The sequence below is a fragment of the Tachysurus fulvidraco genome, chromosome 7, assembly GCF_022655615.1.
Source record: "Tachysurus fulvidraco isolate hzauxx_2018 chromosome 7, HZAU_PFXX_2.0, whole genome shotgun sequence".
Lineage (NCBI taxonomy): Eukaryota > Metazoa > Chordata > Actinopteri > Siluriformes > Bagridae > Tachysurus > Tachysurus fulvidraco.
In genome coordinates, this window is record NC_062524.1 from 9,617,754 (window position 1) to 9,638,763 (window position 21,010).

General features: G+C 36.4%; 1 protein-coding gene across 1 annotated transcript; it reads left to right on the forward strand.

Annotated features, from left to right (window-relative positions):
* The first annotated feature begins 5,677 nt into the window (after nt 1-5,677).
* Nucleotides 5,678-17,598, forward strand: lin28ab (lin-28 homolog Ab). Its single transcript, XM_047816106.1, has 4 exons — nt 5,678-5,708; nt 6,201-6,376; nt 13,561-13,739; nt 16,575-17,598. The coding sequence occupies exons 1-4, from the start codon at nt 5,678-5,680 to the stop codon at nt 16,789-16,791; spliced, it is 603 nt and encodes a 200-aa protein (XP_047672062.1). The 3' UTR covers nt 16,792-17,598.
* Nucleotides 17,599-21,010: the final 3,412 nt, after the last annotated feature.

The following is a 21,010-nucleotide window of genomic DNA, read 5'->3' on the forward strand; positions in this document are numbered from 1 at the left end:
GTTCAGTCTGTTGTCAATGTTGTTTACACACAAACACATGCTAAATACACACACACACACACACACACACACACACACACACACACACACACACACACACACACACACACACACACACACACACACACATACACACACACATACACACACACACACACACACACACACACACACACACACACACACACACACACACACACACACACACACACACACACACACACACAGACACAAATTTATACATAAATGCATAATATGTTGCACAGAATACAAAGATTGTGTGTGTGTGTGTGTGTGTGTGTGTGTGTGTGTGTGTGTGTGTGTGTGTGTGTGTGTGTGTGTGTGTGTGTGTGTGTGTGCGAGAGAGAGAGAGAGAGTGAGAGAGAAAGAGAGAGAGAGAGAGAGAGAAGGTATATAAGCTATTTATATATGTAAAAGTGTGCACAAAGTGATCACACAAGAATAGAAACATTTGACAATTTTGACATTTTGTGTCTTCACAGTGACACAAAGACACACATATATGTTTGTGTGTGTGTATGTGTGTTTGTGTGTGTGTGTGTGTGTGTGTGTGTGTGTGTGTGTGTGTGTGTGTGTGTGTGTGTGTGTGTGTGTGTGTGTGTGTGTGTGTGTGTGTCTGTCTGTCTGTCTGTCTCTGTGTCTGTGTGTCTGTGTGTACACACTTCCACGTGCCGGATCATTGTCCTCAGGCACCTCTGACTGACTCAGGTCACATCAAGACCTCCTTCCTGGTTGCTACTGGGGCGAGAGCAATTCGTCTCCATGGAGATCTCCATAGTGATTCTTCAATTGACTCATTTAAATAAAGCTTACCAAATGCAACCAGCTGCCTGGTGTAGTCACTGCATGCAGTATAGAAATGAAACTGAAATTTACTGCCAGAATAGAATACTGAACTTCACCTTCAGCAGTGGTGAAGGCTATGACTCTTCATTCATTGTTTTTTTTTTTCTGCTTTGTTTCAGTGCATTTTAATAGCTTACTGTCTTAACCTGCATGAACCTGTCGATACAATATCTTAAAATTAAACTGACATTAATTATTTATTTATAGCCACATGAGGAACTTGTATCCCAATCAGCTATTATTACCATAACTAGCAATATTAGAAGTAATCTAGATGTAAAAAAAAAAGATTTTTTCACATAATTTATATAGTATGTTTCTGCATATACTCTTATATTTATATCATAACTATTGGATTACATACAAGAATTTACAGTCTGGTAATTTTGGAGTTAGAGAGAGAGAGAGAGAAAAATTAGACTTTTATATCTATCATCAGTTGGATCAGGATCAGATGCTCTGAGATCAGTCGAGAAACAAACATTACTTCTGATTAAATATGACAATTCAATGTGAGAGGCGATAGAAGGCAAAACCTTCTGATGTCTTGACTTTGTGCACATATATCAAAGCTTCCAACCTTCAACATCTTGGGCTATATATCCTTTTATCCCCAGATTCTTTCGCGCATCTCTATAATACTGCCTCCTGCTTTTCGTTCAACTGCCATCTCTGTGTCTCATGAGTCATACCAATTGTCCAACTGTCTTCTATTTCCTCCTCATGTAAAGCCCTTTATTAATTAGAAAGGGGTTTATGACTAATAGCTTACACAACACATGAGTTTGTAACTCTCCACTATGACAGGTGCTCAGATAAAAGACTCTGCAACCTGATTCCTTTTAAAGTAGAGAGTTTTGGGACGATGATTAATAACAAGCGGGAAGTAGGTTTAAATGATTCATTAGACAGTAGACCAATGCACGTCTTAGTAGCCTGATAAAGTCGACTACAACGGCAGTGTGACTCACCGCTGTTCATGCATTCACACTAAAGTATAAAATGCATCCGAAAGTCATTGCTAGGCTCATACTTCAATATCCTGACCATCTGGATTATCGAGAGGCTGAAATGAAAGTGGAACATGTAGCACAGTCAGGGTAAGTTGCTTGTTGTGCTGTCTGTTTTTTGGTCCCAGAGCTGATATATGTACTTTGATGTGTATATTAGATCACTACCTAACCTAAATACTAATATTGTGTAGAATCATATCAAAAGATCTGTATGGGTCGTTTCCATAATTAAGTTAGTTAGACAGTAAAATTTTCTGAATGTACTGAATTTCAGTGACTTTGTATAAGTTATAAACCACATTGATTGATTATCTCATTATGGTGTAAGTTCTGTAAAGTTTAACATTCAGTTCTTGAAGTTAATATTTTAGAACCAGGAAAAATGGGCAAGATTAAATATCTGAGTGACTTTGACCAGAGCTTAATTGCAATAGCTTAATAACTGGCCCGGAGCATTCACAAAACAGAGATGTCAAAACCTGCCACCTGAAATGGTTGGAGGAACATGACAAAAAGTTTCTACAATTTCCCCAGATCTCAGTCTAATCAAGCATCTTTGGGATGTGCTGAACAAATAAATCTGATCTATGGTGACCCCACTTCAAAACTTGCCTATATTTATACAATAGGAATTAACAAATCACTTTGATGCTCTAAAGTCCATGCCTTGGTGAGTAAGCATTTTTCTGGCACAATGAGGATCTATATTATATTAACCAGATTGTTTTAATGTTATGGCTGATTGGAGTAGATATGAATATACAATAGATTAGGTTTAGATCATGACTATGGACATTTTGTTCTTGTATTGCATAAGACACAGTATATACTTCAAGTATATATTGATGTACTTTATCTAAAGGAAAAAATATTACTTTTAGACACTTTTGCACAAGAAATTGACTCAGAAACATCTGATACATCTGATGATGCATCTGATAGCTTTATGCTTGAAAGGAAATGGAAAACAGGTAGAAGGATACATACAATATATAATGTACATATAAACAAAATAATTTATCATAAATAAATTGGTTGGTGTTTAGTATTGGTAGTATTTCCTTCTCTCTTTACTGCTTTAATAATTTCTACCATCATAGTCTTCAGGATGGTGTCTGAGAATCCACAGGAGTTTGAGAAATACTATTTTTTGTTACACAATACACCTCTTTTAAAGCTATAAAGTTCTGTTCATCAGTGACTTCATATATTTTTATTGTCGTGGCCAGTTCATGGAATCGAATGGGTTTTAATCTAAACTTTCATAAATCAAAAACAAAGTCTATAAAAATTTATGAATTTGTAATATATTTGTAATTGTAGCTAGATTACAGGAGAATAAATTCTACAAAATTGTATTCTATTAAAATAAATCCACGGGGTCGCTCAGTGCAGATTAATCTCATAAACAATTTTTAATGTGTAGAATATTGTCCATTTATTTGTGTGAAATTACTAAAGCTATAGATCTTTCAAAACTATCCACTTAGAGAGCAAAATAGGTCTTTGCTTATGGTATTTATATGAAGGTTAATTGTTTTTGAGTTATTGAGGTTTTAATTAAATGCAGTCAATTAAAAGGATGGAATAAATAACCTACAGTATAAGACTCCAATAAAAATTGTTATATTAAATAAAAAATTATGAAAAATGTGAATAACCACATGTGGAATTGGTTGCTTTAGACACGTCACATCTTTCGTTTAACACATTTGTCACTCCACACTTTCACTCTTCACATCTGATGTTCTAATATGATGTCATGAATAATCCTGCACTACATATGATCATCATAGAAATAAATAAATAGATTCTTGTCTACTTGTGGACCCAAAACAAAAGAATAATAAATAAAATGCCAGTTTTTTTTTATTTGTTAGTAGTTACAAGGCTAAATTGACTAATAAAACAATAAATCTCCCAAAGATTCTCCTAGTTATCGCCTAAATATTTTGTTTTGTATTTTGTCATAGATTTTTATTTTATAAAAAAAAATTATAAATTTATAAACTCTGTTACTGAGTCAGCACAAACGTGTTTTGATATTTAACAACATTATTTTTCCAAAAATGAAGAAGAAGAAGCAACATATTGCATAACAAAGCACTTAATAAACAAACAAACAAACAAACAAATAATGAAGCCTGCTGGAAAAGTGTGAGTTGCACAAATTTTACCTGTGAGTAATGTTTTTACATATAATAATGGCATTGATGAAAATGTAATGAATATATATCCTACATGATGTTGTTTTAACTGCTGGTGTTGTGTTAATGGCAGGAAGGCTTAGAATAGCTGTAAATAAAAAAAAACAAAAGACCCCCCCCCAATATATGTGTGTGTGTGTGTGTGTGTGTATATATATATATATATATATATATATATATATATATATATATATATATATATATATATATATATATATATATATATATATATATATATTTATATATATGTTGTTTTAAACCATGAAGTTACCATTGCTGTATGTAATAAATTACAAACCATTGTTAACATCTTAATATTTAGTGTCTATAATAAGTGAATTATAATAAATTATCTATATCTATAATATTAATATTCTGTTTTATATCATCTACTGTGAGATTACTTTTTTCAAATCCTGATGAAATTGATAGCCAATATGTTTTGAATTTTTTTTTTTATTATTTAGCAAAATGATAAACTATGCGTCTTTAGAATATTATAAGGATCTATTAGCATTTCAGAAATGTGTCATTTTTTTTAACGAATAGCTAAAGAGCCTATAAACAAGGTGGTAATTCAAAAACTATATATAAAACCAAAACCAATATATTTGAAATCATGCCTGTGTAAAATAAATATAATGATGCAGGGTAATAAAGGAGTGCTTATAACGTTAGGAGTGGTGCAATATTTTGGTGCATATTTTCAGATTGCCAAACATAGTGGGGGGTTGAGGGTTGTTTAAAGCAGAAGAGGGTGATGTGTGTGTGTGTGTGTGTGTGTGTGTGTGTGTGTGTGTGTGTGTGTGCGTGCGTGCGTGCGTGCGTGCGTGTGTGTGTGTGTGTGTGTGTGTGTGTGTGTGTGTGTGTGTGTGTGTGTGTGTTGGGGGTGGTTTGAGAGAGAAATCTCCCCAAGGACCTTCTAGTTTAGGTACAGGTCCTACTCTCTCTCTGATTGGTCACCGTGTGAATATGGAACCTATCGCACCCATAACCGCGGAATGCGCAATTTATCAGCAATTGAGCATCACGTGGACTTGACCGAAAGGGTTGGGGGTTGTTCCTAAGATGCTTAGGGTTAGGACATGGGGCAGGAGTGTTGATCCAGACACAGTATCTATACTACATGACCCAGCCAAGGAGGATTATTAAAGAGCGTTTTGTTTATTAAAGAAGACGCAGAAAACACACTGGATACATCCTAATCCATGGCTGAAGGTATAGTGTTGTTCCTGTTGTTGTTCCTGTTGTTGTTGGTTCTCTTTTGAATACAGGCCTTCACACATCACCCGGTTGGACGTGGGTTGGCTTTACATCATTGTCTTGCAGGTTTAAAGGACCCCCCCCCCCCCATTTAAAACATGAGCTCTAACTTTCTCACTGATAGGCTTGAAAATGCCCCCAAACTTCCTTTGTTTCTGCATTTCTACACCGGCAGCAGTAGAAACTTTCAGGGTTCGCGTGACAAATCCGAGAGAAAATGAGGTCGCCATGTTTATGAAGGGCCCCTGAGGGACCAAAGGAGAAAAATCTGAAATATAAATTCACTGAACACTTGGGATTAAATTTGACGCAGGGATTATTGGAGAAATGGGATCGGTTTTTGGTGATTATTATAGAGGTGAGGTTTTTGTTTGTTTGTTTGTTTGTTTGTTTGTTTGCAATGGGCTGTCTGGAGCTAAGAATCTACTGTGTGACAAAGATTCAATTATAAATAGGAATAAATATAAAAAAGGCTTAACAACATTATGTGGAAAATGCAAACTTAATAAACAATCGTGCAAATCTTTTATAAAATGATTAAATTATTATTAATGCTAGCAATAGTGTAATAATAATAATAATAATAATAATAATAATAATAATAATAATGGGATTTGATGTATGTTGTTTAATAGTGTTTTTTAATAGTGTAATTTTTCTCATGGCTCACTTTGAGATTATGACTCACATTTCTAGACAGAACGCACTATAAGATCTAAACATTGCCAGTGCGCGCACAGGGTTCGCGCGTGACACGAGGCGTAACGCGAGTAAACGCGCCTTCACGTTGCGCGCTCTTCGGTTTGCCATTCAAACGGTCCCCTTTCCCTGATTCCTGTACTCCTTTAAGGGGGCTGTGCGAAGACCGGAGACGAAGAAACGCAGAACTCCGAAGAAGACTCGGCCTCGTTCAGTGGCAGCGGCGTGTGCAAGTGGTTCAACGTGCGCATGGGCTTCGGCTTCCTCTCCATGACGAGTAGAGACGGTGCTCCACTCGACCGTCCCGTCGACGTCTTCGTACATCAGGTGAGACATCGGTGCCAAACCTTACGACTTGTTTATCCCTACTGTGCACGACCTACTGCTTCTGCACACGTCTGTGTGCGCGTATGGGGGGCAAAAACTTTCACTTGGGTTAGGATTTATATGCACAAATGGCCTTTTAAACACTCACAGCATGTCGTGCGTTTATGCTATGATTGTGTCCATAACATAATTGTTAATCCATTTGATAAATCACATTGGTTCAGACATTGTTTACTAGAACCACACCATCACAAATAGATCTCTAGGTAAACCTTTAGATAAATCCATGCTTCATTTTAGAGTAGTCTGGTGAGACATGCATGTGTTTACCCTGCATGCATATTCGCTTTCATTTCCCTGTTTTGGGTTGAGGAGCAGGAGAATGTATTGCACTTGAATGTAAAGATGTAAATGTGACGCAGAATCAAGGCAACAAAAACACAGACTATGATAAATTGACAGCTGATGTATACAGGAAATGTACAAGTTCTGTTTTTTAGTGCTTGGGTGTGTATGTAGTCTATATCTTTATAAGTGCCAAAGGAAGGGACAAAATCAGGCCTCAGTGCCCCTGAAACATGTGGATATTTATTTATTTATTGTTAAGCTCACATAATAGAAATGGTCAATACTCCTGGAAGTCCTGGATCAGCTCACAGTATTGCAGTAATTGAACAAAGCTTTCTCTGCATTCAAATTCACTTCTTCTGGTGCTATTGTAACCAGATTAGCACTAGAAATAAAGAACTAATTATATGTCTTTCTAATCATGGTGCACAAACTCTAGAGTGGCTCCATATTACTCCTTAAACTGATAGAGCTCTTTTTAATCATTAGAAATCATTATATAGACAAGGTTTTATAATAAAGCTGAATATACTATGTCTCTAATTATTTGACGATCAATATGAATAAATCGGATTCAATTAAATGATTGAATTTGTGCAGAAAACGTTTACTGATCCACATTATCACAGCTAAGTTTGATCTCATTATAAACCCTATACATGAGGAGTCTAAGAGATGCATGTGTTATCATCCCCTGTACTGTACATCCACATTAAATCCTTTCTTTTGGGCTGAAGAGCAGGAGAATTTCCTGTGCATGCCTGTAAAGATACTGAAAAACCCCAAAATGCATCTAAAAGGGAGTAAAAATGGATATCAGTATTAACGTGCATTTATAGCTGATGTGCACAGGAAGTCCTGTTCAGGTGTGTGTGTGTAATCCATCTCTCCACATTTTTTTCTAAAGGACAAAATCAGGCCTCAAGGCCCCTAAGGCAATTGAAGATTTTAATTTTTATTTATTTTTTCTTCATTCGGCTTAACCTGGGCAAGTTAAGCAAGCGTAATTGAAAATATCAATACTACTGGATGTCCTGGATCAGCTCTCAGCAGTGCAGTGATTGACCGAAGCTTTCTCTGCATTATTTAGGTTCTGTACGTCTTGTGTTATTGTAACCAGATTAGCACTAGAAATGAAGCACTAATGATATTTCCTCTAATTGTGGCAGTGACATCCAAACAGAGTCAGTCCTGCACCAAACACGACTAATTAATCATTAGACCTCAGTACAGAAGTTTGTATATATGGTACACAAAACGAATATACTGTGTATTTCACTGCTTGTTATATTTGTATATGATTATGAAGAATAGATTCGATCCCTAGATAAATCCTGGGCCTGTTTCTTTTGTCTGGAGACATGGAGGTGTTTGCATGTACATTGCCATTCAGTTCTCTGTTCTGGACTGTAAAGCAGGAAAATATCTTGCACAGGATTATAAAGATACAACGGTGACTCAATACTATTGCGCTTGAAAAGGAATAAAAACTCGGATATTAACAGGAGTATGTATTCAAAGCTTATGCTCACAGAAATTTTATATGTATCTCTCTGGCATTATACATCCTTAAGGAAGGCCTTAATCCCACCAAAACAATTGTGGCTTTTTTTTGGATTTATTTATTTTTGGTATTTAATAAAGTTAAAAAAGATTCAGAATATTGTGTGCTGATATGACCAGAAAAATGGTTATTCTTCACTATTCAGATATAGAACTAACTCATTTTCTATCTGAACCAGATTCAATAACATTACTTCATCTTGCCAAAAAGAACAAAATTCAGCATAAGTCTGAAGTGAGAAGAGTAGAGAGCTTTATTAGCACTCTGGCTGTATGAAGGTATACAGCACAGTGAAAGCGCATTCCCCAAGGCCTTGATGCAATATATTATAGGAAAGTGAGAATTGTACAGGTACAAGATAATCAGTGGATGGCATGGGAACAAAAATCGACAAGCCGAAGACAGTAAATACAATCTGGTACGATAAGTACGACAGAGTAAACAGCTGTGTATGCGGTGCACGGCCTCAACTGCGTTACTGCTACTCCAGGTCTCTGTAAAATTACCCAGAAATGAGGTCATTTTACAGACGACTAACACTCCTCATGCTGAGTAAGATGACTTCAGTGAACAGCTAGGCTAGACATTAGTAAGGCTTAATGAATGATTTCCTTTCGGGGAAATTTTCCAAAAAAAAAAAAAAAGAAAATTCATAATGTGAGCCACAACTCTGTAAATGTAATGACATATTTACAAGTAAAAAATCTTGATATATAGTCTAATATATCTATATCTTTCCAATTATACATTTACAAAAACATTAAGGTATCAATTTATTAATAAAAACTTATTCAATAATATAGTATTGATTATTATTAAACCTGCTTGAAGGTTGAAATAGTCTTATTCCATTTACAGGTAATTTTACTTTTGTTCTAAAGAAAAAAAAAATAGAATAAAAAAAGTAACAAGAAATCCATCGAATAAAAACATAAATTTATCTAAAAAAATACATTTAATCTCATGGACAGATTGTTGTAATTTAGGGAAAAATATTTTAACTTGCTGAAATGTTTTTTTTTTGTTATTCAGGGAGACGCTTAGACATACATATTTCCATCTTCTGTGGGTTACTGATTATAAATTATACTGTTTTTAAAAGAATTGTGTTTTTATTTGTTTTTTTTTCATATGCATGATTTCTTTGACCTTCTTTGTGAGATGCCGTTTGACATTCAGAAGGCTGTGTGGTTGTGTACTACATATGAAAGAGACACAAACCATTTTAAATGTCCCTGTCAATGTGCTGCTGTATGGCTGCATGTCCTGGATGTCCACTGAGTCTTTGTTTTCATTCAGTGTAAATCAGCATATGCATTGAGTGCTTGAGTGCTTTAGGCTGTTGTTATTGATGAATCAGCAGTTTATTGTCGTTGACTTTGAGCCAACCGTAATTGAGACACTTGGATTTAGAATCATTTGGCGTGGATTGCTATAAAAACGGATGTTTTTGAAAAGTAGCTGCTTGCTTTTTGGTTTCCTGACGCAGGCCGTCTCACAATGCTTCCAGGACAGTTATTGATCATGCTCAGTGTAGGGTCTCTGATGGGGAATCAGCTTCTTCTTGGGAGACAATGGCTTGCACTGTCAGGCTAAAGGAGAGGAAATCCTGCTGCCTATGATATGATACAGAGCAGCAAATGTGAAGGGATGAATGAATGAATGAATGAATGAAGAGTGTTTGTGTAGGTTCTATGTGGAAATAAGAAAAAAGCCATATAAGGAAATGGACAGCGAGCGGCGGAAGCAACACGGCAGATACTATAGTCTCTATGGGAGGGTGAAAGAGAAAAAAGGAGACGTATGGGCTGAAGAAAGAGGGCGGGGATGGAGGGAAATGGAGAGGTCTTGTTAGCTGGACTCATTCATAAAAAAGTCTTAAAGAGCAGGAGGAGGAGGGGTGGTGGTGGTAGAGAAAGAGGTCAGAGGATGAAGGGATGGAGGGATGGTTCCAGGAAGCTTTGGTGGGGGGTTGGGAATGAGGAATGCAGAGCTTGTCAAGCAATCAGGATTGAATTCCTTTCCCACTGCCTTCACTTCAAAAGATCTGTTGGTTCATACGACAACCCCCTCCCCATGAGAGAGGTGTCCGGGTTAAGCCTGATGACATGCAGTGGCCATAAAATGGCCCTCCACAGGCTTTTCACCTTCCACCAAGGCACATCATGCCAACAATCTGCAAATGATTAAGATTTGGATTGCCAGATACCAGAAATGAGGAAGATGTTAAAAGATAATAATAATAATTTTGCTATTCTTATTCATAGGGTTTGTGCACAATTGATTAGAGACTACCACTGAAGAAAATATTATTCCAAATAGCCTGATTTTGTTCACCTTCTGATTTCGAAAACAAAAGCACCCACAAAAAAAAGGAACCATTAAAATCATGTAGTGTGATATCTACCCGTTCCACAGTCTCAAAACAACGACCGTGTGACATTGTGCAAGAAAATGCATTATTCGTTCTATTTCATGCCGAGTTGACGTCTGCGGTAGCCATGTTGGTTATACATGGGTTTAAAATCCTCGATGGTTCAAAGGAGGTCATGCAGGTTGGTGTTAGATTATAGAATTCAAAGGGAAGTACTTCACCGCTCAGGTCAAAGCTTCTCAAAGGCACTCAGCTAATGAAATCTTTAAGTAAGGGTAACAGAACACAGTCATTCATATCACATTCCCTGCCCTGGTTTTGCAGTAGGTTTTGGTTTGTCAAGGTAGACCTCTCTATCCTGTGTCGATCCTCTGTTTCCCTGTCGAGCAACCATTTCAGGAATGCACACTTCCCCCTCTCCTTCTCCTTCAATATCTCCATGCCACTGATGGTCAGTGTGAGGTTCAAACAGATTTTGGTACCATTTGGTATTTTCTCACTTCAGCTGGAAAGATCACTAAATGGATGTAAAACTGTAGAAAGGTACTGTAGTGATGTGGAAAACAAAAGGGAACTCATGATCAGTCAAATAAAAAAAACATTACGTATGCTTTAAATAACGTTTAATATTATGTTTCTCATCAAGACGTGATGGAGTCGCTTATACTAAACTTCATTTAAACAAGCTTCTATTGGCTGGATTGAGGGATGTAGCGCGAGAGCGATCATTTCACGTAGTATTAATGTAAACATTGTGAATCTGGGCTGATGAGAACTGTATGCACTATAACTGTAGTATAATTTTAGGCGATTAACTCGTGCATGATAGAATAGTTTAGTGGTAATGTGTGTGTTAAACATAATAATGAAAAAAATACACACTTGAATCATGTTGAAAGAATGAAAACTAATGGTGTTATTGTTACACGGTTCAATCACTTGGTGCTGAATTATGTGCTTTCATTGGGCTTTATTCTCAGTGTGATATTTAATGGGAGAAATGGGAAATGGAATGGACAGCTAAATGTCTAGTTCATGTTTTATGTTGGCATGGTATGGATTGTAGCCAATGTTTACCATGAAAACATATTAAAATTACTTTTAAGACTTATTAAAGCACAAGTCATTGGCACTGCTTCAGAACTTGGTCTCGGAACAAAAAAATCCAATTTATATCAAAACATGATGACAGGACAGTGATAGTGTGGTTTTACAGTTGTCCCTGTGATTGGTAGAGTGGGAGATGAATGTGTTTCAGTTACAAAAATGACATATTTCATTGAGGTGTTTTGAAAAATAACTTCGTCCGTAGTAGCAGCCATTGTAAGTAGCCATGTTTTGTAGTTAAATTCATACAAGCATAGCGATCAATCAGAGAAACACTTACTCTACTCTCCCAGGGCGGCGTATTGCTAATGCAGTTGTTGCTAGCATTGTTCTACTAGCTTTAACTTCCTGTTTCACCTTTCAACAATTCCAATATTTGTTAATAAGGACCCTTGTGGCACTTTGTTTCCAGTTCATTTTTTAAAAGAAATTGAGACACTTGCTACGTTTCACCGTGTACCATTTTCACAACCAGAAAATATATTATTTTTAATAAGAACACAATAGTTAATTAGATCATTTAAATTCTCCCCAGCTCAGATTTTATTGCTCGATTTTTTTGTTTAATTACTTAGTCCTCTTAATGGCTCATCTTTCTTTACTTAAGGAAAATAACCTAATCCATATATTGTCTTTGAATCAGGTCCATGGAATATATTTGAAGTAAAAATAGCACCCATGGGCTTGTTTTTAAATGCTTGTTTTTAACTTTGTTCTTAAGCTACCTCAGTTTAGTGTAAAAAAAATGCAACCCTGGCAACCAACCTTTTAATGATGGCTCCTGTAATGAACATGATACAGCTTTAACTGTAGGGTTTTACAGTTTGTGTTATTTTCTGAACACCCACGCTCCTGGGTTTGATGCTGATTTTTTTTCAGGATATTTTCAATCTCTAATATGTGGTTATCTTTTTACAAATATTTCCAGATATTTATACTGTAAGTAGCCAAAGCAAGCTGGTTGCAGATTATAAACAAAGTTTGATTCGTATGTTGTGTTTTAACTCATTTTATTCATTTGGCAATCTTCAAAATTGAACATGGAGATTTATACTTTTTAATTAAGGCACTTAATTTAAAATGTACAAATCCGAATTCTCTGGTATTAACTGATTAGGCAAAATGCAAAATAGTCCATCAGGATCTGATTTATTAAATGGATTCATAGCCACGTCTAGGTCACATCCTATCAGCTTAATTTCTGAGCATTGTTAGAAATGCAATAATAATCTTGTCACATGCTGGTTTATATATTGCTTATGCTCTTAGCTGGAAATCCTTTCGTATTCAGAACTAACCGCTGTCCAAAATTCAATTGTATTTTAAACTAAGAACAAACCATTTTATGCAATAGCTTATATATCATTATCAGTCACAAAGAGTTTCTCCCACTGTATGAAACAATCAGACAACAATTTACTTAAGCTCCGCAATCACGAAACTTTTATGCAATTATTTCTGAGTTTCTATATAATAGAGACTGAATGAGTAAATAAACATTTTTTTACAAAACATAAACAAGTGCATTTTAAATACTAATCAGAAACAAGTGCATTTTAAATACTAATCAGAAAGTACAATTCATTGTTGTTTGATATGACGACCATGTATGTATGTATGTAGGTATGTATGTATGTACGTATGTATGTATGTATGTATGTATGTATGTATGTATGTACGTATGTATGTAGGTATGTATGTATGTATGTATGTATGTATGTATGTATAAAATGCATGAAAGATTCATTGAGGTCATTTTTTACAAAGAAATCGGCTTTAAATGTCTAACAGAGCAAGCTTCACATGGACGGCTTCCGCAGCCTGAAAGAGGGAGAGCCAGTGGAGTTCACCTTTAAGAAGTCATCGAAAGGCCTGGAGTCTCTGCGTGTAACAGGTCCTGGAGGGGCTCCATGTGCAGGCAGCGAGAAGAGACCCAAAGGTGCCCAGAAACGGCGCTCTAAAGGGGATCGGTAAGTACTGTGACCTCTTTCTGTTTGCTCGTATCGCCAATAAAAAGTGAAAATGTATAATACGACTTAAGAGAAATGAGCTCCTGGGTATGTAATTTCATGTGAAAACTGGAAAATAATTGTTTATCAGCATTTGAGTAAACTGATGAGTGACTATGTAGAATATTTTGCTAGTTCTTTCTCTGGAGCTTCTGATGTTTTTCAATTAATCTATTCATCATTCGAAGAAAGCTGAAGAAATCAGTTAAAAACAGTGACAACAACAACAAGGTGAACAATGTATGACTCACAGGAAAATGAGAGCATCTCAGGTGTTGGTTAGATGTACTGCACCCCCCATCCCCCATAAATGTAACTGACCTGGATCAATAGGTTGTTTAAAATCTCAGGGTTTAGGAGTTAACCCTGTGAAGCGATCGCCTTACCCACCCCCACATAGCCAGAGCCAGCCCACAACGGACCCTGTGGTCATTTTTATTAAGCTGCCAAATATCAGGAAACCATAAAGGTTGGGAAGTCAGTGAATAGCAGCTGTAATTGAATCTTACGTGCTCCAAAAGTGATTTGAGATGGGCAGAGCAATCAAAGTGCTGCATATCATAAGCATCGGAGATTGCTCATTGACACGAAGTGAGTGACACTTCTCTGTAAGGCAGTACGCTTTTCCCAGAATTTCTCTCAACGTGCCCAGAAATACGTTCCCGCTCCCTAGTGCAGGGAACGTTTCATAAGTCTCGTCACATCGCCTTGCTGCGTGTACTTTCTCCTGCTGGGAGTCATCGACACTGTCATCACGCAACCGGGTGCGGATCAAGGATCAAATCCTGTCTATTTAATTAATAACAGATGTAGATGCATTAGGAAGGTCATAGGTGACCGTTCCCATAGCAACGGCAGCCTGCGATGTGAGCACGCAGGGTAGGGGGTGGGTGGCAGAGAGCAGGGGTCAGAGGTGAAAGGCCACACTGATGTATTAAAACAAAGAACCAAAGAGATGCCCGTTTCCCTCTTCTGGTTCCAGCTCCCTGTCCACTCTCAAGCTAATCAATAGATGGTGTGTGTGTGTGTGTGTGTGTGTGTGTGTGTGTGTGTGTGTGTGTGTGTGTGTGTGTGTGTGTGTGTGTGTGTGTAAGTGGAAATGTGAAGGGGGTTGGGAACTGGAGAAGCAAGCAGAAAGGATCTAAGGGTAGATAAAGTGCTGGCAGTCCAATACGGGTTAAAATCCTGACATGATCAAAGCATTTTTATCCACACGTGCTAATAATATGATATGTATTTATTTTGTAGTTTAAATGTACACACCTAAGCTTTTGTTTAAACTCTCCGATGACTTGGATTCAGAATTGTTTATGTTGTTCAGTATCGTATACTGTCAGTCAATCAGTCAGTCTTTATTTGGCTTTTTTTATGTTTTTGTTAAACCTCATTGTATTGAGCTTAATGTGTCACAATACGTGTAACGATATTGATTATTTAATAAATCTATCTTCTGGGGAAGATAAAGGTTTTTATAAAGACATTTTAAATGATCAAGAGCAGACAAGGATGAGGATAATTCAGGTTTCAATAATGTTCCAGTGTTTTTGAATTGTGGAAACTAATTGTAAACCGTTTCAACACACACACACACACACACACAAAAATGCTTCTTTTTACCCTTCTTTCATTCATTGCTTCACAATCTCAAAAGTTTTGACTGCATCGCCCTCTAGTGGCAATATAAATTCATTCAGACACAGATTTTATTTAAATTTTTTGTTAACCAGGTCAACCACTTGCATGGTTCAAATTATACCTACAAACTACCATATATCATTCATACAAAATGATTAATTATGCAAATAAATATAAAAAAAAAATTCTGTATGCATATAATGTATATATATACATGTAGGTACAGTTGCTCTTGGTAGGTCTTGTGCACACATTAAAAAAATGCCATAAAGCAAACATGTCATACAGCAAATCAACACAAATCCACTAGAAACAATATCAATAAGCAATAAACAAGGACACAAAGTCAAAATATGTTGTTACAAACCCAGCATCGGACATGTACACTTGACATACAGTTTTAAGTGTCTTGGAGAATACGCAACAGTTCTGTAGACTTGACCTGTAAAATAGTAATAATAATAATAATAATAATAATAATAATAATAATAAGGGGGCATGGCGGCTTAGTGGTTAGCACGTTTGCCTCACACCTCCAGGGTTGGGGGTTCGATTCCCGCCTCCGCCTTGTGTGTGTGGAGTTTGCATGTTCTCCCCGTACCTCGGGGGTTTCCTCCGGGTACTCCGGTTTCCTGCCCCGGTACAAAGACATGTATGGTAGGTTGATTGGCATCTCTGGAAAATTCCCCATAGTGTGTGATTGCATGAGTGAATGAGAGTGTGTGTGTGCCCTGCGATGGGTTGGCACTCCGTCCAGGGTGTATCCTGCCTTGATACCTGATGATGCCTGAGATAGGCACAGGCCCCCGTGACCCGAGAAGTTCGGATAAGCGGTAGAAAATGAATGAATAATAATAATAATAATAATAATAATAATAATAATAATAATATGTTTGTGTGTACATACGTATGTATGCTGGTTAATGTATAATAAATGTTTTAATCTCTAATGCATTGATGGTATAGAAAATAGAAATGGTTGCCTTTCAAGGTCTGAATTCAAGGAGGAAACGGTATGTATTCCGTAATAAGTATTCAGTTTCAGTAATATTTTTCTTAAGTAAAGTAGTTTAATTAGTCAGGCATTTTTCATTCATCCGAAGTTAAATCTAAGAAAACTAAGAGATGTGTTAATGCCAATTTATTCCCATGTCTGTCTAGGTGTTATAACTGCGGTGGCCCAGACCATCATGCCAAAGAATGCCAACTGCCTCCTCAGCCAAAGAAGTGCCATTTTTGCCAAAGCATGTCTCACATGGTAGCCAACTGTCCAATCAAAGCACAGCAGGCATCGCCGGGATCTCAGGGAACCTCCACCTCATTGGCAGGAGAAGAAATCCTCAGCCACACAGCCTCAACACCTGATACCTTGGAGTGAATGCAGGACAGTGCAACAGGATTACAGTCAGGGATAACACAAGCACCAATCATGCTGCTCTTGGACCTATCTCAGGTTTTTCCTTTTCTTACAGCGCTAATGAATGTTGTCTCTCACTAGCATGACATTATAGTACAAATCAGTCATTTAGAATAGTGAGAGATTTTCCTTTAAAATTCTTCAGTATACTAAAGACTATGTAACCCTGTAGTGTGGATCGAACTTATGCTTTTTGGTCTTAATACGCTCGGATTCTTCCGGATTTTTTCCACCACTTCAGTTTAATTCACGCAAGATGAAGATCGAGGAAATCGACTCTTTCAAGACCGGTCGATTTTCATTCAACTTCATTTTGAGGGTAGTAGCAGGGATGTGTTAGTGTGTTGTTGTTTTTAGCTAGCTAAGTGTCTTAGATTTGTATGGAAACAATCAAAAACAAACTATGTTTACATATCGCAATAAGCCTGGTTGGTTAATCACATTTCTGAAGCACATTTATTTTAGGAAGCTAGTGTTGTCATTTCATTTTATTTCATTTCACAGCGCCAAAAATCCTAAACCCATTTACTGATTTAATAATATTTACTGTTATACTTGATTTAGAGTGAAGTTTGAATTATCCAAATCTCTAGTCATTTCTGTAAGACGACACTGTCCATGTGTCCCAGTACTGTTCTTAACACTCACTTATCCCCTCTCAATCCTTCTCAGCAAGCACAATGCTTTAGCAGGTAGTGATTTCCTCTATGTCTATTTCTTTTCATCTATACACACACACACACACACACACACACACACACACACACACACACACACACACACAAATATATATATATATATATGTATAGATATATATTATGGAAATACAATATATAAACCCTAACTCGAAAGCCGTCTATCAAACTGTAACCAAACTGTATAAGATTTTTCCTAATTTTTCTAGCATCTGTCCAGAATGTCTACTCCTGTGTGTGTGTGTGTGTGTGTGTGTGTGTGTGTGTGTGTGTGTGTGTGTGTATCCAGTCATGTGACCCCTTGTCAAGTGCAGCGTTAAGAGCAGAATTGGTAGATCACTTTATTTTTTGACTATACATTTATAAAAAAGTTAACTTATTGCACTGTCACTTGCCATTTCATTACAGAGAACTAGAGTCAGAGTTGGTCATATTAAACTTTCAGATCCCAACAAATCAGAGAAGGCATCTACTCATGTTTGTTATATGATAAAAAAAGAGATATGGCTAGTAAAGGAGATTATTTTTTGCTTATTAATGCAGGTTTAGATTAAATGGTAAGTTTCATCAGAGCTGATTCCTTTTTCATTTTGGACTCTGATGAACGTGACCAGCTTCTAATATAAATACTACTTGTAATCTTTGTATAACATGATTATTTATTTGTAGCCCAGATTTACCTCAGAATTTATGTTACCAAGTTTGAGAAATTAGTTCTCAATCACAACTAGATTTAGGCTTTTCGAATATTCTTAGATTATTCATTGCAGGTATGAGCTTGAGATCTGTGTATTCGAATGTATTTAATCTAAGCCAAATGTGAAGCAAGTCAAACGCTCTACTAACTACACTGAAAAAGTGAACCTACATTTCAGTTGATGATTTTAACCACTGTGACTGCAGTCAGGGAATCGAGAGTTCCTTGTTTGCTAATGTCTCAGGAAAAAAAATGAATCTAAAATGCTTTGCTAATTTAAAAAATAAAAAAGGAAAAAAAAAACGGTACAAAATTTACATAAAGCCAAAATTATAATACAATGATAATCTGGTATACTGAAATTGGAAAGCCCGGTTACTTTTTAAAAAACATTGAGAAAGATTTCTTGCTATGTTGAATGTCTTATTGAAGCAAATGGAAAAGTGGAAGTGACTGATTTGTGGTATAATCTTGCTGGTATTTTCCCCACTTAACCCGAAGAGCATCCTGAGTTCTACAGAGTGGTGGGAAATCCAAATGGCATTTTAAACCCTTTCTTATGCAGTTTTATGTATTACAAAAATATTAAGTAATATTGTATGTGTGAAAGCTTTAGTCAAGGGGCCTAGTCTTACATTTAGGCATCATAATGTAACGGTTAGCTAAGGATTACTTTTAGCATCTGAACTATAAACAGACACACGCACAACTGTGCTACCAAACCAATCACTTCTGAAATGCATGAGACTTGCTCCAGTCTTGTATATTGTTCTTGTATATTTCCCCCTACATAATAATATAATTGTTTTATTCTCTATTTGCATGGTAGTTGAAGTTAAGAGTAGAATAGTGCCATGTCATAGCATAGGCAAAGCTTTTTCAGGTAAGAAAGCTGAAAACAAAGCTGCTGATTAGTATTATTCCAGCTCTGTCTTATGCTCTGTCTTACGATTATCTTTTTTCTTGTTGTGTTTTGGGACTGGGTAGTTTCATCCTTCCTTCCTTCCTTCCTTTTTTTATTTTTAAAGAGAAAACAAGGCACGTACCTTGTTCAGAATCTATACAAGTCTACCTCAGGATGTTGAAATGTAAGTGGACCTGGACTGAGTCTGCCCCTCTAACCAGTGTAGTGTCCAGTTTAATGTGTAATGTGAAAGGTGTATGTGTGTATGTGTGTGTGTGCATGTTATTTAGTTTTTAGTGCTATAACGATTTCAGGTGTCGTGACTTGTAACACAGGTTCTTTTGCAAGATGTCATTGGTGTTAGAACAAAAGCTGAAATGCTGTTATAAATTCACGCGATAGTTTCGTGTGAACCGTTTAAACTTCGTCTGAACATATTCTTTGGAACAGAATATAATATAAGTCAACATTGCTATGAGAATAAAAAAAAAAAAGTTTTCATAAACATCAATGGATAGAAATATTAAAGATGGAGATTAGACTAGTATTATTCCTAAACAAACGTGCAGAAAAAAATCATAAATGTCTTCAAATATTTTTAAATGTGCCTAGAAAAACTGCACAGTGGGGACTTTTTTAAGCCGTCTGAAACCGAGACATTAATCCAAACTGTACACTTTGAATTAAAAAGTCTTCTAAATTCATTCATGTCTTTAATGGCTTCCTTCTGACATTATGTATTATGTATTTTTTTTTTTTTGAGGCACAAGCAAGGAATCATGTCTCATTTATGTAATGTTCTTTGTGGCTTGGGTTTCTTGTTTTGTACATTTTATGTTGCCGTCAAACCTGTGTATTACAGTCAGTGTTCAGTGAAGATTGAAATAACTATTTTGTATTCAAATGACCAAAGAATGTAGCCATGTTGTGGCAAGCTAGCGGGTTCATTATGGAGCCTCATCTGAATGGCCTCAACAGTCGCCCGAGTACATGGGTTCAGCTGTCAGCTTTATCTTTTTTCAACATAATGTGACAAAGCATGCAAAGAATGTTGTGACCAAGAATGTTTTAGTGTGACTATTCACTACCTGCTTTCTAGTGAATAAACATCTATAAACTACACAAGTGTTGCTTTTTTCTTAAAAAAAAAAATAAAAGGAATATAATTTCTCTTCTTTCTTTTTTTATTCAGCTTGCTTGCAGTATTTGTGTAACTCTAGAGTTTGGGGAGTTCTTATAGACCTTTTCTTTCTATATGCTGACATAAGTAGTTTTTATTCTGTGCGTCCACAGGACATTACATTTGTGTATTTATGAGCAACAGTATGAAATGAGTAGGGATGTGGTAGCCTAGTGGTTAAGGTGTTGGGCTACCAATTGAAAGGTTGTGAGTTCAATTCCGACATCCACCAAGCTGCCACTGTTGGCCCCTGAGCTAGGCCCTTAACCCTCAGTTGTATAAAAACGAGATAATGTAAGTTGCTCTGGATAAGGGTGTCTGCTAAATGATGTAAATACACATCACACAGACAGGGATGTTTTGATCAGATGAAATCTAGAGTGTCACTTTTTAATTATAAGGTACAAAAGATAACAATGTTGATTGCATTACTGTTGCTTGTGCACACCCATGCAAAATCACGTGTCAATCATAAAAACAGACGTGGGTTATTACAACAACTAGGTCCTGTCCAATACAACGGTAAGTCAATTCAAGGAATATTTCTTTGTCCAAGTATGTTACCTACACATATGTAACTATCAGAACAATGCTTAAATGTTACACTAGACCTATATTATATACCTGGAGTTTCAACAGTGTTTTGTGGATCAGGCTGGGATTTATCAAAAAATTCAAAAATGTCCATTGGAGAAATTGGAAGC

What these genes read in the sequence shown, in the direction of transcription:
- lin28ab (XM_047816106.1), top strand. Translation starts at nt 5,678, where the DNA reads ATGGGATCGGTTTTTGGTGATTATTATAGAG. An exon ending in TTTTGGTGATTATTATAGAG is followed by an intron (nt 5,709 to 6,200) that starts GTGAGGTTTTTG and finishes TACTCCTTTAAG; the next exon opens with GGGGCTGTGCGAAGACCGGA. An exon ending in CGGCGCTCTAAAGGGGATCG is followed by an intron (nt 13,740 to 16,574) that starts GTAAGTACTGTG and finishes ATGTCTGTCTAG; the next exon opens with GTGTTATAACTGCGGTGGCC.